The 25,377-nt window shown below is 63.0% G+C and overlaps 1 protein-coding gene across 3 annotated transcripts in view; it reads right to left on the bottom strand.

Annotated features, from left to right (window-relative positions):
- NKD2 (NKD inhibitor of WNT signaling pathway 2) overlaps nt 1–20,312 on the bottom strand; it is a 28,075-nt gene extending 7,763 nt beyond the window's left edge. Inside the window, exons 1-3 of one of the 3 annotated variants that reach the window (XM_036848625.1) lie at nt 20,148–20,312; nt 19,994–20,029; nt 19,579–19,676 (exon numbers count right to left, since the gene is read on the bottom strand). In XM_036848625.1, the coding sequence (XP_036704520.1) occupies nt 19,579–19,676; nt 19,994–20,029; nt 20,148–20,172 (159 nt within the window). In that variant the 5' untranslated portion in view covers nt 20,173–20,312. The remainder of the gene's footprint in view (nt 1–19,578; nt 19,677–19,993; nt 20,030–20,147) is intronic. The other 2 variants (XM_036848628.1, XM_036848627.1) reach the window with 2 other exon arrangements.
- Nucleotides 20,313–25,377: the final 5,065 nt, after the last annotated feature.

Raw genomic sequence — 25,377 nt, 5'->3', positions numbered from 1 at the left:
CTTCTCTCCTAATCCCCTGCCCTAACCCCCTCCATGTCACACCCTTCAGAATAAGGCTACTTCCGTAGTTCTCTCAGCACACCAGGTGGGCAGTGAACTTGTTTTAATAAGAAATAAAGACACCCGATTATTAAGACGCCACTCCCTCCACCACCCAGCCTGCTGGCATCGAAAGCACCCGCTTCACCTCGCTCCAAGAGTCCTTGGGGTCCTGTGACCGCCCTGCACACGCAGCGCCCGGGCTCACAAGGTCCTCTCCCGCTCAAAGACAGGGCTGAGCTCTCTCCCGGGTGGACGTTAAGATAACTTCCAGTCACTTCTAAAAACCTGATTTTTGGTTAAATTTTTTTCTGTAAAATCAAAATAAGCCATGCAGCTGAGGTCCCAGGCATTTGTGGGGAGCAGCGGTTAGCTCCCGGACCAGGTGCCAGAGGCTTGCGGGTCAGCTGGCAACAGAGCACAGCATTTCTTGCTAGAAGGGCCAGTCTCGGGGTGAAACGGCTGAGGCCCCGAGACCCACTTCTGGGAAAGGGCCGGTGGCTGGCCCGGAGGACTCGGCCACCAGGAGCCAGAGCGACAGGCAGGAAGCCAGGGTTTCCACATCGCTCGCCTGGCTCGGCTGAGAGGTCAAAGGGAAAACAAGACCCACCCAGGCCCTCTACGTGTGAGCTTAAAAACGTTGGAAGTTCAAAAATTCACCCCATTTTTTTGTTTTAAAATAATTTGAGCACTTGCTTTTGGCGTATTGTGTTGGTTACAGAGAAGGTGATAAATGCTTTGGGCTGGGGGAAGGTCAAGACAGACACGGTCTGCACAGACCCTTGGTTGGACCCTGAGATGTTCCCCTACGATCGCAAACACAGTAAGGACACAACGGGCCAGGACGGTACCTAATCAGCCACGGATACGACAGCCGTCATGACCTCCTTCCCTAGTAGAGCTGGACGTTCAGAACATTTGAAGGAACGTTCATCCACGTACACCCCGATGTTAGAACACGCAGTGTTTAAGACCTGAGTCAACAACGACCTCTGTGATGCAGAGCAATCAAGGGAAAGAAAGAGCGTTGCAGGGAAAGTAACCGTGCTCCCTGTGACTGGTGATTTCAAATCCGTCCAGGTTACACAAAAATGCCCTTTAATCTTCACTGCTTTGGCTCAATAGGAGGGCCAAGAGCTTTAACTGCAACATATAAAACCTCCCGCAGGGCTGCTGACCAGATGTGCGGCCACTCCCCGCAGAGTGACCTCCTAAGTGACCCGAAAACCAGGGCCCTCGAGCACGACCGGGGTGCAGACAGACACCCCATCTCTGATGGCCCTGCTCAAGGGCCCCGCTTCCGCCGCAGCGCCTTCCCCAGGGCGGTCCAGCCCCACGCCTCCTGGGATGCCCCTCCCAGGCTGGCGTGCACCCCCCTTGCTCTGAGCCCCGGCTGCAGACCCTCCCCAGCATCAACCTCCCCCCTCGCTCCCCTTTGCCCCCCCAGAGGAGCCCCGGCCTCCTGCATACAGAACCCTCCAACCTCACCTCGCCTCCCGGTCTGGCCCCCGCCTTCCCGCTTCCCCGCCTGCCCGGATGGTCCTCGGCACCAACCACCTCCTGACTCTCCTGGTGACGGGCTCCATCCCCATGCGGCCCCGGGACCCCCATGTCAGCCAGCAGGGCCTGCGAGATCGCCACGCTCTACGATCCACGTGGGGCCTGAGCTCCTGCCGACCCACTGCAGCTCCCCCCTCGCTCCTGCAGCATCTGCGTTCACTCTCCGGCATCCGCCGGGCCCTCCTTTTGCCAGGCGCTCTGCTGGCCCCCTGGGACGGCACCAGGGCCCACGTATCCTGATGCTTTATTCTCCCTGTCCTTCTTTGGACGTCAACGTCAGGTGGCCGCGGCCTTCGCTGCAGGGTCCCCATGGTCCCATCCCCGCCCCTCTCACCCGCAGGGGCTCTTGGGGGAGCCCACCAGGCCCATGGGCCACGGCCCCCAGAGGCCACGCACCCTGCTGTGCCTCTGTCCTGAGCTCAGACTCCCGAGGACGTCTGCTCCATGAGCCACGGCACAAAACTGAATTCCTGGTCCTTCCCAGCAAGCGGCCCTTGGCCTGGCCAGGTCCTGCTGAAAGGCCCAGGACGGCCCATCTGCCCAGGTGAGGCCTACAGGCACAGAGGTGTTGGGACGTACCACCTAAAAGCTCAGGCCCTGGCCTCCCGTGAAAAGCCAAGAGGTCTAGCCGCACATTCCCACGGCCAGGGTGCCCCCTCCATCCACCAGAGCTGTTGACGCTGGGCCGTCCACCCCTCGTGCGAGCCTGGTTGAGGGGCAGGAGACGGGCTCCTGTTTAAGGCCAGGTGGGTGTGGGGAGGTCTGGGTGACTGGAAAGGAGAAACCTTCGGTGACGTAAACGATCACCTCCTGAACGCCGTCCGCTTTCCAAACGTCAACATTCACATATCCCTTCAAAATTCAGTGCCTCTGCGACCTTAGGAAACATGTTCCCGGGTTTTCGGGGCCGCCCGTTTTCCTTGGAAACCCCACACGCTTGAAGGAGCAGAGGCTCTCCGCCCCCCGACTCCCGGGAAGAGCCCTGAGGGAAACGGTGTGGCCGGAGTTTCTGCTCTTCCCACGGAGCCGTGAACCGGGCGGGGCATGTGAAAAGATGGCCTTTATAAACCTGCTTCCTCATCGGCCTGTTAAAGGGTCTGGTTAGAAACTGCTGCTGACAAACATGCTGGGCATCCTGGAAGGATCTTACAGACCGCTGCAAACTTGAGACCCCAGGGGGATCCTGCAGCCCAGCTCCCCGGCCGCTCGGGCCCGGTCGCCCCTTCCTGTGGCCGCCCACCTGCATGGGAGTCTGCTTCCCCGCAGAGGCGGCCGTGAGGGGTGCCCGGCCTCCACCAGGCTGCTTGGCTCCTGAACCCGGGTCCACCCGGGGTCCTGGCGTGGACGCGGGTCTGTGGCGAGTCCTCGGCAGCTGACAAGCCTTGGGGCGGGTGGGGGCTCACATCCCGGCCTTCCGCCACCACCCCCCGCAGATGCTGCCGGGAAAACTCAAGGCCCTTCCAGGCAGCAGCCCTTGGGGTTAGTTCAGGCCTTGTTTTGCTCCAGGAAGGGCAGGCATCTCCTCTTTTCCAAACAGATAAACCTGCACTGTGTTTCCTTCAAAAATCCAGGTTGATTCAACCCAGATTCTTCACCAGGGCTTAGTGCGGGGGTCTGCGGGATTTGGGCTTCAACAAACAGGAGCTGTCAAGGGTCACAGGGCCTGGAGGACAGTGTGTCAGTGTCCTGGGGCGGCCGTAACAAATGGCCACCAGCTGGGTGGCTTAAAACAAAGAAATGTATCCTTTCCCAGTTCTGGGGACAGTTCTGGGGCCAGAAGTCAGAAACCACGGTGTGGCAGGGAGCTCCCCCGGAGGCCCCAGCGAGGGTCCCTCCTGCCTCTCCCAGCTCCTGGGGGCCCCAGGGTTCATGGCCGCATCCCGCCAACCTCTGCTCTGTGGCCACGCGGCCTCTCCTGGGTGCATCTTCCATTGTGGGTCAGCCCCCCGCCCCCCGCCTTCCTCTTACAGAGATACACCTGGTGGCAGTTTGGGCCACCAGGACCATCTCTCATCTCTAGATCCTGCGTTTAATGACATCTGCAGAGACCCGTTTTCCATATAAGGTAACAGTCGTGGGCTCTGGGACGAGAACGAGCCCAGCACCATCCGGAAGCCGAAAGGCGGTTGAGAACCCTGAACCGGCCGCCGACCGTGCGGCCTCGGCTGTCCTCCCAGTGACGCGAGGCCGGGGTGCAGAGTGACTGCCCACGCACACGCTCACAGGGCCTTCTCCGGAAACGGGGGACAGACAGGGAAGCACACTGGCCAGAAACCCAGCTGCGACCAGGCCCCTCCTCCGGCCGCAGGGGTGGGGAGACCGCAGCCCTGCTCCAAAGCCAGGGTCACAGCGCAAACCGCGAGGGCAGACTGGGAGCCGCGTCTGCTCCCACAGTGGATTCTTTAGACTCCGAGGAGGCCCCAGGCCTGAGTTTCTGAGAACTAGTTTTCCCCAGAGGACGGAAAACTAGCTCTGTGTGTTGAGTCCAATTTCCTTTCTGTGCAGGATCCAAGGACACGCTGCTGTCTCAAGAATCCAGAGGGTCCCCCTGGGAGAGCCGGGCTGCATGCACCCACCCCCAGGAACTGCCCTGGCCCCACCGCTGATCTTGGAACAGGAAAAATATGGGGTTATCCCCTCAGAGGAGTTTGCAGCCCCCTTGCAGCTCAGGAGCTAAAGCCCATAGAGCATCTTGGGGTCTGGAAATACAGCCCCATGGGATGTAAGTTCAAGGCCGCTTCTGAGAGCCTGGACTGGGTGAATTCCGGAGTCCCGAGATGAGATGTCTGCAGGCGGGGGCAGGAGGGCCCAGTGTGGATGGGAGCCCAAGCAGGGGGAAGAGAAGAACACAGGAAGTCAGAGAGAGGAGGAGAGATGGGGGAGGGGAAAGGAGAGGGGGAGGGGAGGGGGAGGGGCTCCCCTGGGGGAGCACCGGGAGGGGTGCGGGGGGAGGAGGACCTAGCACGCCAGCTGGGGGCATCCTCCAGAGCGAATGGCTCCTGGTAGAACAGACCCTCGGTGCTCCCCAGCTCCCTCAGGAGAGGGCGGCCTCAATGCCAGGAGGACGCTTGGGGTCCGGGGCCCACGGCGCCCACGCCCAGGGTCACGGGTACTATCGCGAAGGTGCTGTTCACCACGCGTTCCCACCTGTTCGGAAGCCAGATGGATCGCGCCTGCTGCGCCCGTCACCCCAGCACGCCTCTCCCAGGGGCGCAGAGCACCCTCTGGCCACACCCCCCGGCTGCCCCTGGGCTCTCCTCACACCAGCCCCCCTCGCGGGCTGTCGGCCGTCGTGGAATGTTGATCAGTCCAGCAGGGCTTCTGATCATCAGAGACAGAGCCAGGCCTTACCTCCCCGCCATGGACAGGTGACGCCCTGGGCAGGTAAAGCAGGTAGGACCGAAGCGGCACGTGGGGAGGGCCTTGGGAACGGCTGGAAGGGGCCGTTGGAACCACCCTGATTCCGGCTCTGCGGTCAGCACGGCCAGGGAACTAGCTCCCCAGAGGCCACGAGGACAGCCGCCACCCCCCCGGACGGCAGCTCCACCCGCGGTTACTCCTGCAAACGACAGCCCCGGGTGCCGGGCGGCCCGCTGGGGACCAGGATGGGGACCCGGGTGTGGCAGAGGGTGGAGATGCGGGGCTGGAGTGAGCACCCCAGGCAGCCAGGGGCTCGCGGGGCTCAGGGAGGAGGCCGGGGTCCTCAGGGGACGCGCCCAGCGGGCTTGTGCTACTTCAGTGCCCAAGGTGACCAAGGCTACTTCGGGGCAGTTTGGGAGGAGCCTGGGGCCGGGCAAGGGGCGGGGGTGATGGGAGATCTAGGCAAGGGCGACCTGGGCCAAGTGGGGGGGCCGGAGAGGAAGCTGGGCTCCTGCTCGGGGCTGTCAGGACGCCGGACGCGGCGGGATTGGTGTGGGGTGAGAGGTGGGCAGGCCTGGGCTCACCATGCACTGGACAGAACTGGGCCACGCGGGAGAAGGCAAAGGCAGGGCTCAAGAAACCCCAAGGGCTGGGGCACTGGGGAGAGACGCCCCAGAGTCAAAGGTCAGGGGTGCAGCAGAGTGGACAGGGAAGGAGGTGGGGTGGGGCAGCGGGAGGAGGGGGGACGGTGGCCTCAGGCGGGAGAGAACGGAGGGCAGAGGGGGTCTGCCCACGCCGCTGCCTGAAGGCCTGGTGGGCACACATCTCAGAAACACCCGCAAGGGAAACTGAGGCAGCCTGGGCAGAACTGACTGGAAGGTGCCGGGCCAGCGCGTCTGTCTGGAAACGCCAGGTGGTGGGAGTCTCGGCTTCAGCGGCGGAACAGTTTCAGGTGTGACGACACAGTTCTGGGGCTTAATAATTCCTACTCAGGTGCGGCAACGCCACGGAGGGTCTCCACTCGAGGGGCCACAGCGGCTGTGGCTGTGAGCTCCTGATTTCAAAGCGAAAGTTAAGGACAGCGAGGCCTCGGGGGAGGGGCGGTGCGGGGCTTGCCCGCAACCACAGAGGCCTTCGGCGTCTTGCTTCCCTAGCTACAACCGCACTTCAGGAGCCGAGGGGCATTTCTAGATTTGCCCATTGGTGCCCCTGCATTAGCGCCGCTTAACCAGGCTGGGAAATAACCGAATTTGGAACTGAAGGTCTAGAAGCTCAGTCGTTTGAGGACCAAAGGGTCTCCTAAGATAAACGCCTACAGACCTCACGTGCCAGCACAGGCCGTAACCTGCTTCCTGGGTGAGGCCACCATACCCCACCAGAGCATGGCTGGCACGCGCGTGGCAGGAAGGCCTGAAAACACGCACCACGGGGGACTCAGCCCACGGCTGTGAATAAGTTACAGGGGGGCGGGAAGGGCACCCAGGCCACCTGCTGGGGAAATAACTCCACCCTAAGACACGTGCAAGGAAAACATAATAAGAGGAGGGTCAGTGAGAAGCCATATATATATATACACACACACACACACTCCCTACATATGTATACACATGTATACACGTGCGTGTACACACATACACATATGCATGAAAACACATATACATGCGCGTGTACACACACACACATGCACACGTACCTTCACATATATATATATACACGTAGGCACACACATGCCCACACACACCCACACACATAATCTCTACCCCAGATAATTGAGAAGTGGCCATAAAGTATGCCGAAAATGTCTTCAGTGATTTCAATTCTCAGCACCCTGGAATTGCGTTTTTTGTTTAACACTAAATCATTCTGCAACAAATCTGCAGACCGAATTTTCTCCCTGTCGTGCCTGCTCCTGTTTCCGTCTTCAGAGCTAACAACGAGTAACTTCACAGAACACGGAACATCGCGGGCGATCATCCTTCCAGCGCCTACAGCTGCCCTCCAAGCTTCCTGGCCACAGAGGTCACGACACGCAACATACCAACAAGACCCTCGTCCCCCACATGCCTGAACCGCCGTGCCCTCCACCGCTCCCGTTCAGACGAGGTTTAATGCCCCTGGGTTTGAGCTGCAGACCCAGATTCACCTTCCTCTATCTGACTTCTTCCTCTGGAAAAACCACTGGACTCTTCGTCTCTTTCATTCATATTAAAGCCTCATGTTTCCTATTTCAAAGGAAGATCAGCTCCAAAGTGGAAGAGAACCCCATGCATTTGTGTTTTTAGTTCAGAAGGCCCCGCGTGTCCACGAGTGACGTCAGTGCCCACAGCAGAGAGAAACAGGCTGGAGACGCTAAAGGCTTATACCTGGTCGCGGCTCCGGAGCCCGAGGGCCGGGCACTCTGAGGAGAGTCATCAGGGTTTTCCTCTCTTTGGCAGCACCTGTGTGGCGTCAGGTGGAAACACCGCCTCGTGGCTCTGAGGCTGCTTCCGGCCCCCGTGCGTCAGAGCGGACGGAGCCCAGCGCCCCCTCCCCAACTCTACACACAGGAACCTAAACCCACCCTTCAAGCAACGGGGTTGAGACCCCACCCGTGAAAAACATAAAGTGTTTTGAGGAGACCTGCACTTGCCTTGTCTAACCCTTTTGCCCTCCTTCACCCATTCCTCCCACCCTCACCCCCAGCCCCGGCAATCAGCGCTCTCGTCTCTGTACATGTGAGTTTGGTTTATACACATATTTGCATGTTTCTGGTCCTCATACGAGAGAGATCATACGGCGTTCGTCTTTCTCTGCCTGACTTACTTCACTTAGCATAATGCTCTCAAGGTCCATCCATGTTTTGGGCAAGATTTTTTTCTTTATTGCTGAATAATACTCCATTGTATAGATACATCACATCTTCTTTATCCATTCATCCATCAACGGACATTTAGGTGGCTTCCGTGTCTTGGCTATCGTGAATAGTGCTGCAGTGAACGTGGGGCTGCATATTATCTTTTTGGGTTAGTGTTTTTGCTTTCTTTGGATACATACCCAGGAATGGGATTGCTGGATCATGTGGTAGTTCTATTTTTAACTTCTTGAGGAATCCCCATACTGTTCTCCACAGGGGCTGCACCAATTTTCATTCCCACCAGCAGTGCACGAGGGTTCCCTTTTCTCCACACCTTCGTCAACACTTGTTATCTCGTCTTTTTGATGATGGCCATCCTGACAGGTGGGAGGTGACACCTCGTGGTTTTGATCTGCATTTCCCTGATGATTAGCGCCACTGAGCACCTTTTCGTGTGCCTGTTGACCATCTGCATTTCTTCCTTTGAAAAGCCTCTTTGTTAAACGATGATGATCTCGTCTCAGAAGCGTCGCCAGGCCCAGGGCAGCCTCGTGGTTTGGGAAAGTCTGGGGAGCATGGGAAGAACCCCGAGTGCAGGAGACCCGCTCCTGCCTCACAGCCCTTCTCCAGGTTTTCCTTAAGAAGCCTCGAAGGAGGCGCAGGTGTCCCGGGCTCATGGGTGGGCATGGGGTCCTCCATCCCAGGGCACTGCAGTCCCCCTGGAGGGGCTGTCCCCACCACGTAGACACCCCAGCACCCTCTGCTCGCCCTTTAGTCACCTGGGATCTCCGTGTGACTCAGAAAAACCCAGACGAACACCAGCTGCAGACGCAGGGTGCGCTGTCCCACGGAGGAGCCCTGAGCCTGCTGCCCGGGAGGGTTCCGTGTACTCAATAGCCGTGGACGCTGATGCCAGTGGAGTCTGGACCCCAGACTTTCTCTTCCAAGATATCCTTTCACTGTCCTCCTTCCTCACCCACAAACTCCAGCACCTCTGACTCCGTGGGTATGTTTACATGAGGGTGTGGGAAGAGCCGTGACACAGACGATCAGCTGCACGGCCGTGCCCGCCCGTGTTCTCTCCCGTGGGCCCTTGGGCAGCTCCACCGTGGATTATAAAGCAGGGCCCTCGGCAGTGTCCCCGCCAATTAATTTAATTTGTGGTGTGAGATGGATTCCTCACCGCTTCTGCTGCTCTGCTGACACCCCTTTGGGGAGAGGGTTCTGTGGGTTGGAAGCAGACCGCGGTGTATCATCTGGATCTGGGACCACCAAGGACAGCCTTCACCCTTCTCACGGCCCCAGCGAGGGACGGAGGGGAGTCAATGTTCCTGAACTTAAGTTTATCCTCCTTTCCGAGCCAAAGTGTGTGTCTCCGATGGTCCTCTCTCCTATTTGTGTGTTTGTACATTTAGGTGCATTACATGCTTGCCAAACAAAAACTACTGAACCCCTGGTGCTAATGATCTGCTTTGCTTTCTTGCATCTAAAAGGATTCCGGCCAATTTTAAAACCCAAACCTCCAGCATGGTCAAAAATGAGCAGGGATTTGCCTATGCCTGCAGACACTGGCCGTTGACGGTTCCTTGAAATACATGAGACCCGCCAAGCTCGCTGGGGCTCTGCACTTTCCAAACTGCAGCTGCAGGGGGAGGGGCCCCGGGGCTTAGCAGACATCAAATGGAGCTTTCTGGAGCTGTGCTGTCCACGTGGCAGCCACAGCCACATGTGGCTACTTACGTTTAAATTTATGAATGAAACCACATTAGAAATCCAGGTCTCCTGTCACTCGCCACACTCCGGGCACCAGCGTGGCCGGCAGTGACCGCTGTGGGCGGTGTGGATACAGACCACATCCAGCGCCGGTCGGGAGCACCCAAATCCCACCCCCACCCACAGGTGGAGACGTGGTGATCGGCCGAGGTCACAGAGGTCGCCAGCTGGACTCTGGCCCCCCAGCGGGGCTTCCCCAGCCCGGGACCCTTGGGACCTCAGTGACCCAGCTCCGGCTGGCCGGTGTTGGGAAGATGACTCAGTCGGGCAGGTAGGAGGGCAGGGGTCTGAAACAGGCAAGGTGGACAGTCCTGGTGGGCAGCCTGAGGCCCCCCAGACAGGCCAGACGTCCACGGCAGGGCTCGGGCCAAGGAGTGAGCAAAAATCCCAGGGGCCGGCGCAACACGTGAAACCCGGCAGAGCGGACAGGGGGTGGCCGGGAGGCAGGCGGGAGTCAGTCGGCACAGGCTCCAAGGGCCAGCAGGCGGCTCTGGGAGGAGGAACGTGCCTACCTGGCCGCGTGTGGACACTTGGCCAGCGCAGAGGCCCAGCAGGCGGCCCACATGGGCACTTCTCGACTCCAGGCCAACCGGGGGGCTGGCAGATCTGCTGAGCGATGGGGGTGCCAGAGACCGAGGGCCCGGGGACCACGGGGCTGTCCCAAGCAGGCCAGGCTGTGGACGCAGGCCCAGGGGTACATCGGGAGTTCTGTCCAGGCTGTGGGGAGTGGACGTCCCAGCGGCAGCCGGACAGGCGCTCCCGGGCCGGGGAGAGGCCAACGGAGACGTTTGACCTGTAGCTGCCAAAGGGCCAGAGGGGCGCGTGCCGAGGAGGGAAGGGTGCCAGACCGTGAGCCCTGGACACAGAAACCAGGTGCCCAGGACGGGCCTGCGGGCCACGAGGTGCAGGGCCTCTTCCCGACCAGCTCGCGGAAAGAAACTGCCGGAATCCCTTTCGCACCCAAGTGGAAATCCGCGGCGTTAGACTACATTCTCACGGGCCTGGAGCCCCCAGAAGCTGGAAGAGGCAGGGAGGACCCCCCCGCAGGGCCTCCAGAGGGAGCGCAGCCCTGGGACAGCTCAGTGTCAGAGGTCCGACCTCTCTAACACACTCTAGAAAGAGTAAACGTCTGTCATTTTAGGCCGGCCAGTTGGTGGCACTTTGTCACGGCCACCCTAGGAGACCAACGAAGGGAGCCCAAGGCTGCTCTTTTACATAACTATTTTAAAATATTTAACTTTAAGGCATTCCCAACGTGTGCTTTTAGCCATCAAAGACCTAGAACTCCAGAAAGATCCACGGTCAAATGCCCCAGTGCCTGCTGACCACAGGTAAGATCACGGGTCCAGCCTCCCTCAGGAAGAATTCCCAACGCCTCCCGGTGGGGTCTGGGGTCTGCCCAACCCTCACCTGAGGATCCAGGGACCCCAGGGCAGTGGGCCAGCACCTCGTGGGTTTAGGGTGTACACGTGGGCATCTGCAACTCCCCAGGCAGGGACGGCCCCGTCTTCCTGGGGGAGAAAGATCTGAGAAGATGGCCTTCAGGCCAGAAGGATGCAACGTGCCCCAGGATGTCAGGGTGCACTGGCCTCTGGATGGGGTCACCAACCTCCTACAGCCCAAAGAAGTGGGGGAGGGCGGGGAGGGGGAAAGGGGAGAAGGGAGGGGGGAGGGGGGCTTCCCTTCTCTTCTGAGAAGAGATTGGAGGGGGTGAGACTGGGAGCTGCAGACACACCCCCACGGGCAAGGCTTAGACCCGTGGGTTGTGAGGGCCCGGTCCTCCTAGAGATTCTTTGCCTTCTGGTCGCAGGGAAAGGAAATTAGTGCTCAGAGAGGGAGGTGCGTTTCAAGGGTTTCTTCTCCAGAGAACAGAGGAGGCTCTTTTACAAAAGCTGTTACAGGGAGGCCGTGGAACCAGCGTAGAAATATCCACCCTCTTCCAAGCACAACAACCGGAGGATTACAGACCTCAGCTCTGGAGGCAGGAACCAGAAACGCAGGCATGCGGTCCCCTCCCCCAGGCCCCGCTTCCCCAGAAGCCCTCCCAGGGGGACCCGGGGCTGCAGGGGACCCTGGCCCGGAGCAGCAACGCCCGTGCAGCTCCCAGCTGGGGTGCAAAGGCGGCCGCCGCATGGGGGCGGAGGAGCGTTCGGTCAGCGTGGCCACGGGAGCCGCCCCTGTGCGAGGCCCAGGCCCCCCTCGGGCCTCTCTCCCCAGGAGACCCCGACCCGGAAATGCACCAGCTCAGGGACTCGAGCCGCAGGCCTGGTTGGGACGGCAGAGCCCAGAAAGCTGGCTGAGTGTCGGCTGTCAGAGCAGCGGCGGGGCCTGCACGGGGTGGACGTGGAGGGTGGACATGCAGGGGACAGAGCCGGTCCTGAGCCGAGGAAAGCCTCACAGCCCATCAGGGCCGCACTGCACCCCAATTCCCGAGAAGGTGACCATGTGCGGAGGTGGGGTCACCGCGGAGGCCCTCTGGTAAGATGAGGTCACCGGGGCGGACCCTGATCCCACAGCCTGTGTCCTGACGAAGAGACCGTCACATCTCAGGGGGGTGACCCTGGGAGGACACAGGAGGGGCGGTGCCTCCAGGCAGGGGAGCGAGGCCCTGGTGGGAAGTGGCCTGTGGACACCTGGACCCTCCACCTCCAGGACGGAGACAAGCAGTCCGTCGTTTAAGCCGCCCCGTCCGCCCGCCTGTCCGTCTGTCCATGGGGCTTTGTTATGGCTGCCCCAGGAAACCCACACTCGGCCCATCGCCGAGGCCACCTCTCCCTGTGAGGGCCGGGCACCCTCCTCCTCTCCCAGCAGCCAGGGTTCCCGCTGCGATGCTGTCAGCCCCTCGCTCCACACACGTAATTGTCCAGAAGGCACCTTGCTGGGTAGAAAGGGCAGCAGGCGTCCGGGCCCCGTGGAGAGAGCAGGTCCGCCGCGCACTCCTGGGGGCTGGTCACCGACCCGGCGGCCCCGCGGTGACCCGCACGCCAGGCCTGCTTCCGGCCGCGGCATCCTCCTCAAGAGCTTCCATTCGACACAGGCTTTTTCTTCCAAACCCAGCGACTGTCTGATGCAGGGTCAACCTGGGAGAGGCCCCACTTCACGCCCAGGAGGGGCCAAGGCCCGGGGGCAGCGACGTGCAGCAACCCAGCAGGCGGCTTCCCTTGAACCCCAGCGCAGGGCAAACTCAGGAGATGGGCCGTGCCTGGCCGGGCCCGAACCGCTGCTCCGAAGCCGAGCCTCCGCTCCGGGGACCGGGAACTGGGGACGGCAGCCGCAGGCCTGCCCTCTTCAGGGAGAAGGAGAGGAAGGGGCCACCGTGACCCCCCGCCTGCCAGGCCCGCCTGGAGCACCCAGCCTCTCGGGGGGCTGTGACCTGCGGGCGCAGCTCACAGGGCCCTGGGGTGAAAGCCAGGAAGCTCGGGCCCATCACGCTTACTGCCCACGGGTGGGCTGCCATCCACCACCGCCCCTGCGGGCAGTGAGGACGGAGACCGGCCCCGCGGCACTGGCGCCCGCTCCCGTTCTGCTCTCCGCACGCCCCTCGCTTCACCCCTCCTCGTAGGACCCCAGCGGAGGCTGTGGCCCAGAGGCTTGAGAGCAAGTGACCGGCGGGCAGCACCGGGCCCAGAGCGGGCTCTGGGTGGCCATGAGGCCACCACGCAGGCCGCCTCCCGCGAACAAGGGGAGAGAGGACGGCTTTGCGGGGTGGGGGGAGCCGCCCCCATTTCAAAGGGGCCACATCACGGGGCTCCCGGTCGTTACCTGTGGGCAGTATTTCTTTGACAGCCTTGCTGGGGCTGCCCGGGTGGCTGCCCCCGGCCATATGGCGGGAGTGAGAACAGGGGACGTGCGTGGCCTCAGTGTCTCACCTCCGGAGAAAGCGACGGCCTAACCCAGCGGTCCCCAACCTTTCTGGCCTCAGGGGCTGCTGGGCGCAAGACAATTTTTCCACAGACGAGAGGTGGGGGTGGCTCAGGCGGTAGCGCGAGCGACGGGGGGCGACGGGGGGTGGGGGTGGCTCAGGCGGTAGCGCGAGCGACGGGGGGCGACGGGGGGTGGGGGGGGCTCAGGCGGTAGCGCGAGCGACGGGGGGCGACGGGGGGAGGGGGTGGCTCAGGCGGTAGCGCGAGCGACGGGGGGCGACGGGGGGTGGGGGTGGCTCAGGCGGTAGCGCGAGCGACGGGGGGCGACGGGGGGTGGGGGTGGCGCAGGCGGTAGCGCGAGCGACGGGGGCGACGGGGGGTGGGGGTGGCTCAGGCGGTAGCGCGAGCGACGGGGGGCGACGGGGGGTGGGGGTGGCTCAGGCGGTAGCGCGAGCGACGGGGGGCGACGGGGGGTGGGGGTGGCTCAGGCGGTAGCGCGAGCGACGGGGGGCGACGGGGGGGTGGGGGTGGCTCAGGCGGTAGCGCGAGCGACGGGGGGCGACGGGGGGTGGGGGTGGCTCAGGCGGTAGCGCGAGCGACGGGGGGCGGCGGGGGGGTGGGGGTGGCTCAGGAGCGGTAAGCGCGAGCGACGGGGGGCGACGGGGGGTGGGGGTGGCTCAGGCGTAGCGCGAGCGAACGGGGGGCCGACGGGGGTGGGGGTGGCTCAGGCGGTAGCGGCGAGCGACGGGGGGCGACGGGGGGTGGGGGTGGCTCAGGCGGTAGCGCGAGCGACGGGGGGCGACGGGGGGTGGGGGTGGCTCAGGCGGTAGCGCGAGCGACGGGGGGCGGCAGGTGAAGCTTCGCTGGCTCGCCCGCTGCTCCCCTCCTGCTGTGCAGCCCGGTTCCGCGGCCCGGGGACTGGGGACCCCTGACCTAACTCCTGACCCCCAGAGAGGCGGGTCAGAGGGGCGGGGCAGCCCCGTCCACCTCCTCCCCACCCAGGGAGGGTCTGCGGACTGGCTCAGCCACGGCCGTGCTGCCCTGCCGGCAAGCTCTGGTCGAGCACTGGCCGCCCAGGTGACGGCGGCTGAAGAACAGGTGCTGCCAACAAGGGAGATGGAACTAAAATATAGATCTTGTCGGTCACTCTGTTGCTCAAATGAGAGACTAGTCTGTTTCGGCACACACGGCGGGGTCTCAGTGCCCAGGAAGATCGCTCCGGAGGCCAGGAGCCGTGTGTGCACGGCGGGGTCTCAGTGCCCAGGAAGATCGCTCCGGAGGCCAGGAGCCGTGTGTGCACGGCGGGGTCTCAGTGCCCAGGAAGATCGCTCCGGAGGCCAGGAGTCGTGTGTGCACAGCGGGGTCTCAGTTCCCAGGACAGAACCTACTCACTGACACTCATCACCCTAAGCTCACCTCGAACCCCACAGTGTCAGGGCTGTAAGGACCCGGCTCACTCCTCACCAGGGCTCTGAGTCGGTCGCGCAGCATTGCTGGGCCAGGGGCCGGGGCCACACCGACACTCTGGATTACCACTGCATCTGGGTCTGTGCTCACACCCCCTTTAAAAGCTGGCAGTTCGGCCAGACAGCTACCAGGGCTGAGGGCTGACTTCTGAAGACTGCGAACTGGCATGGATTTTTAAAGAAAAGATAACAGGCAAGACTTCAACAAAACCCCTCTAGGTCATTCACTTAACTACTTCTCCACAGAGGAAAATGAAGGCGAGATAAGGAACAGGTGCTGCTTGGATGTGGCACCAGGTTCTCCCACGGTGGCCAGTCACGTCCTGAGCAGAGCAGGGTGACAGCAGGCCTCTTCTTCTACTGCTGTAAAGTTGATGTTTCCGCCCACCCAGCAGCCAACTGGGCTGCTCCAGGCCCCCCGCCGTCCTGCAGGCCCCTCCTCTCAGCACAGTGACCCCGAGCGGGGGCGCTCCATGAACTTCCCCGTCCTCCGCCCGAGCACCGACCCTGGTCTGCACGTGGGGCTTCTCTGCGGCTGCCCCCAAGGGCACACGTGAGAGTGGTGGCTCAGTGTCACGTGCCAACGTGTCCCCAGGGCAGGCAGAAGCTGGGGGCTTCTCAAGAGACCAGCACCCCGAGGGCGGTGCCTCCGTCCACCACTGTCCTGCCCTGGGGCACAGCCTTTGCCCGCCTCCAGCCCTGCCACGGCTAACTCCACCCACCACCCGGGCCCTGAGGTCGGGGCGCCGGCCGCAGCCTCGCCGGGTCCACATCCCAGAGTCCTTGCCACCCACACGAGGATGCCAGAGCACGTGCGAGGCAGGCCCACGCTCTGCCCTCACGCCCGCCCTGGGCACCTGGTTGGGGCGGGTGCCACGTGCATGGCGTCTGGCCCGCCCGCGTGCCCTCAGCGCCTCCTGGTCGTCAGATGCCATTGGCTGCAGGCCCACAAACGACCCCAACCTCCTGCACTCCCCGCCCCGGGGACAGCCAGGCGGGCGCGGTGGCTCCCCCCCCCACCACCGGGAGGCCCACCTGCAGACAGCAGCCACCCAGGTTTCCCGGTGAGGAAGAGGCACCCGTTGGCCACTCGCGCCCGGACACACTCAGAGCAGCCGGCTCCCTCCCGGGGTCCTCAGGCCACCCCGTCTCCCCCGCCCCCTCCAGGCATTTCCCGCAAAGCGGCCTTGCAGTTCCAGGGTCCCCAGCCCAGCGGCTCCCCAGAGGCGGATCAGTCAGGACCACCTGGCTCATCCGTAGGCCAAGCGGGGTCCAGGGGGGCCATCTGCAGTTCTGCAAGCTTGGGCGGGGTGAGGGACACTGACACCGCCCGACCTTGGGGGGATTCCCTGCCGACCTGTGAGGTCTGGGCCCTCGGGCCTGTGGTTGCTGCCCCCAAATCCACAGGAGCCCCCAGGCTTGCGTGCGCACCTGTGCTGGCCTCACACACGGCCAGGCCACATCCAAGGGCAGAAACAGGGCCCTGGGTGCGCAGCGGGCCCCTGAGAGAAAGCCAAGCCCCCCTGGCTGGTCCTGGAGTGGGGCCCGGACGCCCCACGCAGGCCAGGACTCCACAGATCACGCGTCCCCAGAGCGCGGGTCACGGAAGGCCAGGGGTCAGCCTGTGGAGCTGCACGGTGGCTACGGCGCCACCACCTGTCCTGCTGGAAGCCACCCAGGCCACTCCTTCCCCGTGGCTGCGGCTCGACAGCTGAGGAGGAGCCCTGGCATCCACAGGACAGGACACAGCCCCGTAACGTGTGGTTTACGCCGCACACCACGGCTCCACGGTGACTGGGGACGGGGGCGGGGGACAGGGGGGCATCCAGAAGCCACGGGGCGCCTCCCACGCCTCTGGAGCCGGCTGGAATTCCCTTTCTTGGGCTTACTCAATAGACATCTGTGTTTGAGTCACAACAAAGTTTCAGTTGTTAGTGGTGATTCTTGTCTTCTGGACTCTTCCCGCCCCGCAGGGAGCATGGAGAAATCAGACGGGCAGATGGCGAGTGAGCGCGTGCCCGGGAGGGGCAGCCGTATCCCCACAGGGCCTCGCCCTGGCCTCCGCCGGCCCCACCTTTGGAACAGCACGGTCAGGCGCTGACGCTGTGACCGCCGTCTCTCCTCCCGACTGTAACGCACGTGCAGCCTCAGTCACTCCCTGCTGCATCCTCTGTGCCGCTCTTGCCAATGTCCCGCGTCACCGGCCGGCAGCTGCACAACCCCAGGCCCCTGGGGCCCCTTGGCAATGAAGCGAGGCAGCGTCTCTCAGAATCAATGAGGAGGACCACTCTAGATCGTGAAGCGGGCATCTATCTGCCCGAAAACACTCACAGTTATCGGAGACCTTATTAGACGTGCACTAAGTAGGCACCAGGAGCCAGCATGACTCACTAACTAGTGGGCAAAATCAACCTCATTTCCTTTATTTTGCGGGGGGGCGATGGTGAGTGAGGGCAGGTGAGAGTTAGATGGTGGGCATGCACTTAATTTCCACGAGGTCATTTGGGACAGTTCTTGTGGCAACATGGCGCACCAGGACTGACCTGCGTGGAAGCACAGGAGGGCGGCCTTCAGAAAAGGAGGACGTGTCCCCTCGCTGACCCCAGTCAGGTGTCCTGGGGGCACTGCACAGTCAGGCTGGCCTTCCTTGGGACATCGCCTGGGAGGGCAGGGACGGTGACGGGGCTCCGGACACCACACGAGGGGAAGGACCGGAAACAGGAGGAACGTAGGACCTGACACCCCAATGTCCCCCGACAGAGCAACTTCCGGGCAGAGGCAGGAGTGGAGGTGCCCGGCGAGGGGGGTCAGCGGTGCGGCAGCGAGACACCTGAGCACCTGGGCCGGGGGGGTCTAAACTCCCAGCATGGCTCACAGCCCCGTGGCCAAATGAGGAAAAGATGGGAAAAGGAGAGGAAAGATAAAATGTATTACATTTAAAGGCCCATCCCTTATTCTGAGATTTTTCCTTTCTACGTCGTGGTGTCATGAAATGAGGCTGTCGCATGACATTCAGGCTGCGGCAACAACACACCACAGACCAGTGGCTTATAAACAACAGAAATTCATCGTTCACGGCCCTGGAGGCTGGACGTCCAGGACCGAGGGGCCGGCAGACCTGGCCTTCTGCCTGTAATGCCGCGCGGTGCTCTGGGGCTCTCATGTGGGCACTGACCCCATCGTGAGGACTCTGCCCTCAGGGCCGAATCACCCCCAAAAGGCCATCCTCTGCATCTATCACACGGGGCACTAGGTTTCAACACATGAATTCTGGGGGGGACACAAACATTCAGACCACAGCTGAGAACAAAATAACAAGGGAACAACCCAAGCCAAACCCCACACTGTTCTTTCAAGAACGTCCCGAGAGCATGGAGTCCACTGGCCTAAGAAACCATCGTAACCTGGCACTATAGCCCGCGGCCACAGCGGAAGCATTCTGTTTTCCGTCTCCGTAGCCCGCAGCCCGGGACGAACACCGCCTGCGTGTGGGACCTGCTCTGCTGTACTGTCCGCGTCCTGAGCTAACGACGGCCCCGCCCGAGAGCTCCAAGGCCCACCGTGCCCACGCCCAGGAGAACGCCCCCAGGCGGGTGGCTGGCAGGACAGGGTCAGGTGGTGGACATGCCCTCGACCGCTCTGGGTTACCTGCCGCCTCCTACACACAGGAGGACCAAGCGGGAAGGAAACACCATCCCGTTACCAACACCCACCTGCCCAGGCAAACAGAATCAGCCCAAAGGAGGGACAGAGACCAGCTGGGGCGGCCCCTGGTACCGAGGAGCAAATGTCCATGCAACCTTACTATGAAGTACCCAGCAAATACTGTAAAATGGAGTTCCTACCTTCACAGGTATGGGAGTAAAATTTCACCCCCAGAAAGCAGGAAGCGTAACTCTAGTGTGTGTTTGATTTCAGGGCGTATCTGGGCCCCTTCTCAGGACGAGGCCACACAAGTGTTTACAAATACACTCAGAACTTTCCATTTATCAACCGGCCAGAAAAGCGTCTTTCCAAAAGGAGAGCTGACGTGCCCGTGAGCTGCTGCACTCTGTCTGCAGGGGGCTCTGAGGGGAGCAAGCCATGGTCGAGGAGGGGGTCTCAGTCATCTGGCATGGCCACCTACCCAACTCCAGTCCACACTAATGCCCGCGACCGTCCACCGGCCTCTTTCTCCTCCCTGGCGAATGTGCGCAGTCTGGTTTGCCCAAGGCCCCTCTGGTGCCCCAGGCCTGGATGGAACACCTTCCAAATCCACTCTCAGGGGCGCTGGGTCCTGAGTGGGACCCCTGCAGCCCCTGACAGCACCTGCAGCCCGGGTGGCCCTGGCTGTCCCTCTGAAGCCTGGCTTTCCCGTGAGCATCCCCGCAGGCCAGCGGTCACCCACACGGCAGATGGGCAGCACGGCGGCCTTCAACTCTGGCCGCCACTGCTGTGCGGAACACTGAGCCCAAAGCAGGTCATTCCCCAGCCCTGCCCCCACTCCTCCAGCCTGGGAGAGTGAGGCCTCGCGCCACATCCCCCCTCCCGCAGAGGGAGGGGCCGTCTGGCCCAGCCCGAGTCACTCTGGGCCGTCGGGGCCCTCGCCTTCTCTGCCCTGGGGTCCTGGGTCCGGGTCAGAGGGCACAACGCTGCTACTCAGGTCCCCTGGCCCCAGCGGGGCCGCCGGGCCCACCACGCCTACCTGCTTGTCCCTTGTGCCGTGCTCCACGCAGCCCCGCCGCTCCGCCTCCTCCGTGCCTCTGCGGCCACCCAGGTACGCAGACACCACGAAGCTGTCCCCTGCGGCCCCGTGGGCGGACGCGCGGGAAACGGGGCACCGAGGAGGGAAGGAGACGCCCGGTAAGCCCGCGGGAGCTGCGCCTGGACGACGCCCCGTCGCCCGGCGCGCCCACCCCTCGCCGCGCGGCCTGGGGCGCGGGGCTCCGGCGGGGGGCCGGGGTCGCGGTCTGGGGCGGGGAAACCTGTGCGCTCCCGGAGGCCCCAAGGCCAGGTTCCCCGCCCCCCAGGCCTCGAAGGCAGAAAGCGCGTCGCGCTCTGTGCTCGGGTCCCAGCCCCGGTGGCAGTCGCGCGCCCCGGCCGCCGCCCCGCGCGCTCACCTTCGGGGCTCTCTCTCCGCTTGAAGGCTGCAGCGGCTGCGGCGCGGCCGGAGGGCGCGGGGAGAGGGAAGGGACAGTGAGTGGCCGGCGCCCGCCCGCCCGCCTGCCTGCCCGCCTGCCCGCCGCCCCGCCTGCCCGCCGCCCCGCATCTCACCGTGCTTGGACTGGAATTTCCCCATGTCGCCCCCGGCCCGCCCGCCCGCGCGCGCTCCCGGCGCCGAGCCCAGGTGCCGGGCTGGGGTCCGGTGCGGGGTCCGGCGTCCGCGGGGGCCGCAGGGACCCGGCGACCGGGTTCCGGTCAGCCGCGGGGAGCAGGGGCGGCTGCGGCGGCTGCGGCGCGGCTCCCTCTGAGCGCGCGCCCCCGTGCCCGGCCTTTAACCGCGGCCCCCGCAGCGCCCCTCGCGGCCGCCGCCCGCAGCGCACCGGCCCCCGGGACTCCCGCCCGCCTCCCGCTGGGGCGGGAGCCAAACCAGGGGCGTAGGCGGGTGGCGCCAGCCGGCGACGAGGACCCGGGGCAGGCGGCCTCTTAGGGTGTCGAGGGTGCAGTAGACCTCGCGGTTCTGCGCGGGGCCCTTGGGGGACAGCTCCCTACCCTACCTCTCACCCCGTGTCCCCACATCCCCCATTCTAGAGGTGCCCGAGAGGCCCTTCCACTTGCAGGAGAGGACCCTGGGGCACCACCCAGGACTTTAGAGGCAACCTGCTTCCCTGTCTGGTGGTAGCCTGGGTCTGGGAGAGACCGTGGGGGGATCCGAGTGGACAGGAGGCCCCTGGGGAGGGTCCTTTGGAGGGACAGGAGGCGGAGGAGGAGTCTCTGGGAAAAGCCAACTGCAGGTCCTGGCCTGGCTGGTGGGGACCCGCTGGCCTCTTTCTGCCTCGGGTTCATCAAGGACAGGGAAGGACTGGGGTGGGGCCCCAGGGCTGCTTTCGCCCTGCACCCTATCCCCTTGGCCTTGGCTGGACTCCTGGGCAGTGGGCAGGGGGTCTCCTGCGCTTGGCCCCCTCCACGTCGCCCAGCCCCTGGGCGCTCTCCCTGATCTTCCCCTGCAACCCCTGCCCTGCATCGGCCCCTACCCACTTGCCTTCGGAGACTGCCCTGCCTCACCTCCTGCTTGGGCCTCCGCTTGCCTCTCCCCTCGATTCAGTTGAACCCCCCCGAACACCCGCGAAGCACCTGAATCTCCTGCAGCGGCCTCAGCTCAGCAGGTGCCCGTCACTCTGTGTCACTGCCGTATCTCCAGTCTCCGTGGTGACCCCACATAGCCCAGGCTGGCACCAAGCCCTGGAGGTGGGCTGCCGTGGGTGGCTGAGGTTGCCCCTCAATGGAGCTGGGCCTCCCCAGCTCGCCGCTGCAGCCCTCACAGCTGCCCGGCCCCCAGCGCTCACCCCCGCATAACACGCATTGACGAGCTACCGTCCGGCAGCCCGGGGGCGGTTCACACGCACCATCTGGTCCAGGTTTCGGGCTGTGTGGTTTCTGGTGCTGGCGTCCCCCGTTTTACAGCGGCCCACAGTGCCCCGTGGTGCCCGCCGGCGCACAGCTGGTCAGCGACAGGATGGGAGGCTGAAGTGGGGTGCTGCTCCTGACGCGGGCCGACCCTCAGCCTGGAACCAAGCTGCTCTCGGGGGCTGTGAACACAGGCGTGAGCAGTGCTGTGGCAGCCTGGCCCTTGAGCCGTTCCCTTCGCCCCGTCTAAAGGCCCAGCCGCAGAGTGGGCCACTCCGTGCAAGCAGACGTCCCCAGTCCTGGGGGACAGGTCTCCGCCGGACCTGCAGGCGGCCCAGGCTCTGACCCTGCTGACGGCCGCCTTCCACGGGGCACCCGGCTCCAGGCCGGGGTCTGAGCCTCTCTCAGCAGTGCTCCAGGCTCCTCCAGCCCTCCCTCTCTGTCTCCACCATCCATATGGCCTTTGACCGCAACTGAGAATATAATGGCTCATCATCTTGTGGTTTCATGTGTCTCGTTAATGTTTTTGTGACAACAATAATGATAATGCTATTGTGCGTTATGCCAAGTGACCGCTTGGGGATTGCAGCCTTTCCAAAGGCATCGTGTTTATGTCCACGTGAGGCGGCAGCTCAGGGATGGGCGTGCAACGCCGTGTGCGGACCCGCTCCTGGATGGGGCTGTGCGTGACACCTGTGTGCTCACGGGTGCAGCGGCTGCAAAGCGGGACTCCCCATGCTCCACGGAGGGGTGCTGGCTGGGAGCCCGGCCTGGTGTGGTGGCAGAGACCACTGAGCCGCATTCTTTCTGGCAGAGGCTCTGGTTCTTGTTCCGTGCAGATGTCACGAGGTCTGGAGAAGGCCCAGAGGGAGAGCGAGGGTCCTGGGAAGGCGGGTGGCATGAGGCTGGGGCTGCCTGGTGCCTGTCCTCACGGCTGCCTTGTCACACAGCGCGAGGCAGTGGGACCGTAAAGCAGAGACCTCACGCCCGTTCCACCCTGACCTGGGCTCACTGGCGACTGTTTTCTTTAAATTCATTCTTGAGCTGTATTGAGATCTAGTTCACATGCCCCGCAGTTCACCCGCGTGACACGTACAACTCCTGATTCTCAGTATTTTCATAGACGTGCGCAACTGTCGCTGGGAATCGCAGAGCGTCTTTGCCTACCTCAGAGAGAAACTCCACTACCCGCTGTCTTCCCACCACCCCCAGGGAGCCGCACGACCTGTGTTCGTTCTCCATGGGTTGCCCTGTTTTGGACCTTTCATGTGAAGGGAATCACGTGACGTGTGGCCTTGTGTCGGCTTCCTTCACTCAGCATAACGTGTCCAGGGTTCATCCGCGCTGTAGCAGGTCAGTGCTTCATTCCTCTTCGTGCCTGAGTGGCATTCCGTGGCGTGGATGGACCCCGTGTTGTTGGTCTGTTCAGCTGCTGGCGGACACCTGGCTCGTTTCTTCTCTCAGGCGGCTGTGGATGTGCACACACAAGCCTGTGGACAGGTTTCCAGTTCTCTTGGGCTCGCACCTGGGTCACGTGGGGCCTCTGTTTGGCGTCGAGAGGAACGACCCCACTGAGGCCCAGGTGTTCTCCATGTGGACGCCCGCCTCACAGCCTGCCGGCCGTGTGGGAGGCTCCGCCCCTTGCCGTCCTGTGACGTTTGGCTCTGGCTGTCCTGGTGGGTGAGACATGGTGTCTCACATGGTTTTGGTTTGCGTTTCCCTGATGAGTGACGATGTTAGCACCTTTTCATGTGCTTCTCGTCCGTTTGCATATCTTCCTTGGAGAAATGTCTATTAAGTCTTTGTCCTTTTTATCGTTGAGTTGTAAAAGTTCTTTACATATTGTGGTTGCAAGGATCTGCAAATATTTTTTTCCATCCTGTGGGTTGTCTTTTCACTTTCTTAATGGTGTCCTTTTAATTTTGATATTTCCAGTGTATCCATTTCATCTTTTGTTGATCGTGCTTTTGGTGGCATACCTCCAATTTCTCTGAGTCTTCATTTTTGACTTTCTGCCCACGTGGCTGCAGCCAGGGGGCAGGGCACAGCCGGTCATCCTGGGAAGTCCCTCAAGCTTATTGGTGCCGGGAATGCTCGACTGCAAGAAACTCAACTCAGACTCTGAACCCCAAAGAGGGTCACGAGCCAGAGCCACGGACGAGCAGAGGTGGGGCTTGCCTGGGCACTGGACAGGGGACTCAGCCAGCAGGACACTCTGGGGCGTCTCTGCCCGAAGACCCTGGGCTCCCCCGGTGCGTGTAGACATGGCCACGGCAGCTCCAGCAGCCCCGCTCACACCGAAAAACAGGAAGAAGCAAGGACGGTCCCACCAGCTCTGGCTGGGAAGATCCCAAGAAGGGGCCTGTGTGCAGTGGCCGTCAGCCTGCTCAACATCCAGCCCTGTGCTTGGGGGGTGGGGGGGTGATGGCAGAAGGGGGCGGGGCGGGACTGACACGGACCACGGCTGTCACCTCACAGAGCCCCGGCTGAGTGTGGGTCCCGGCCAGGACAGAGGCAATGCGGTGCCCCGCCCGCCCTCTATGAAATCCTGAATCATCTTTGGCTTGGCCGGCCAGAAGTGCTGTCTGTTTGCAATGTCCTGTGTCCTCCACTTGGTCCTGTTCTGGGTGGAGAGTGGCCCATGGCTTCCCAGCCTCACCCAGCAAGGCTGCCAGGTGTTTTGGGTGCAAAAACAGGGCGTGGATTGAAGTTTCCAGAGAATGGCCACTGTCCCCCCACCCCCCTTGCTACCGCAGTGCCCTCAGCTGGACAGGCAGATCGTTGACAGAAGAGCAGACAGCAGACTAGGCTCCAGGCCCCCTCTGCCCTCAGGCCCAGGTCCCAGCAGACCCTTCCCGGCGAGGCCCAGGCAGCAGCTAGGATGGGCTGGGCCCGGCCACAGGCGGTGCTTTGCTCGTGGCTCCTGCGTCCTGGTCACTCGCTGTCTGGTGCCACCATCACCTCAGCTGGCGACCCCCACCTGCTCCTCGGAAAGGCCCCCAGGGCTCCTGTTCCCACCTGTAAAAGCTACTCCGCCCGACTCCATGTGGTCCCTCCTGAGCCTCAGACCAAATGTCTGCCGACTCCGGGGATGAGCACAGGCTCCCTTCTCACCTGGGTCCCTTGTCTGGGGGCGCTGACCTCAGAGATGCCGGAAGGGCCCTCCGGCCCGGGACACCGTGCTTCCCAACCGGGCGAGGCTGCGGCCGCGTCCCTACGGGGCACTCAGCGCCCTCCCCCTGCCGCAGGAGGGACACGAGCCCCGCTCTGCCCGCTCCCTGGGCTCAGGGTGGCATCTGGGTGCCTTGAGGGGCAGGAAGGGCCCGCAGCCCTCCGCAACTCAGCTTCCTGGCCTGGCTGTCAGTGCCCACGGGCGCCTCCCACGCGGGTGGGTCCTGTGCGTGTCCCTCGTCGTCCACACAGGGCCAAGGGTGTCCTGAGTGTCCGGCAAGCCCCCAGGCTCAAGGGGGGCTGGGAGGTGAGGGGAGCCCCTGCTCCCATATTTCGGGGTGCACTCGCCGCTTGAGCTCAGGAAGGAGGGTCTGCAGCGCCGGCTTGGAAAATGCGGGCGTCCGTCCAGCTCTTGGGCTCACCAGCCCAGACTGGGCACATTGGCCTTCGGAGGCCCTTTTCTCCATAAAAAACACTGAAAATTCTATCTTCTAACTGTGCCCACCCCTGTCCTGATGGCATTGCTTCCTCAGCCTCCCCACCAAAGGGCTGAGTCCTGGCCAGCTCAGTGACCAAGCCCACGGGGCTGAGGCTGCGCCCACCATCTGGGCCCCAGGCCACCAGGCCCTTCAGCGGAAGCGGGTTCAGGCTGCCTTCCTTCCATCTTCGGGCTACCCGTGGAGCCCCACACCCCGTGCCGTCCCCCAGCTGGGCTCCCGGTCCTGCAGGCTGCCGCGGGCTCCCGGCCAAGCCTGGGCTCCCGAGA

This window comes from Balaenoptera musculus, chromosome 3 (genome assembly GCF_009873245.2).
Source record: "Balaenoptera musculus isolate JJ_BM4_2016_0621 chromosome 3, mBalMus1.pri.v3, whole genome shotgun sequence".
NCBI lineage: Eukaryota > Metazoa > Chordata > Mammalia > Artiodactyla > Balaenopteridae > Balaenoptera > Balaenoptera musculus.
Note: the sequence above shows the minus strand (reverse complement) of the source record. Positions and strands in the feature narration are given on the sequence as shown.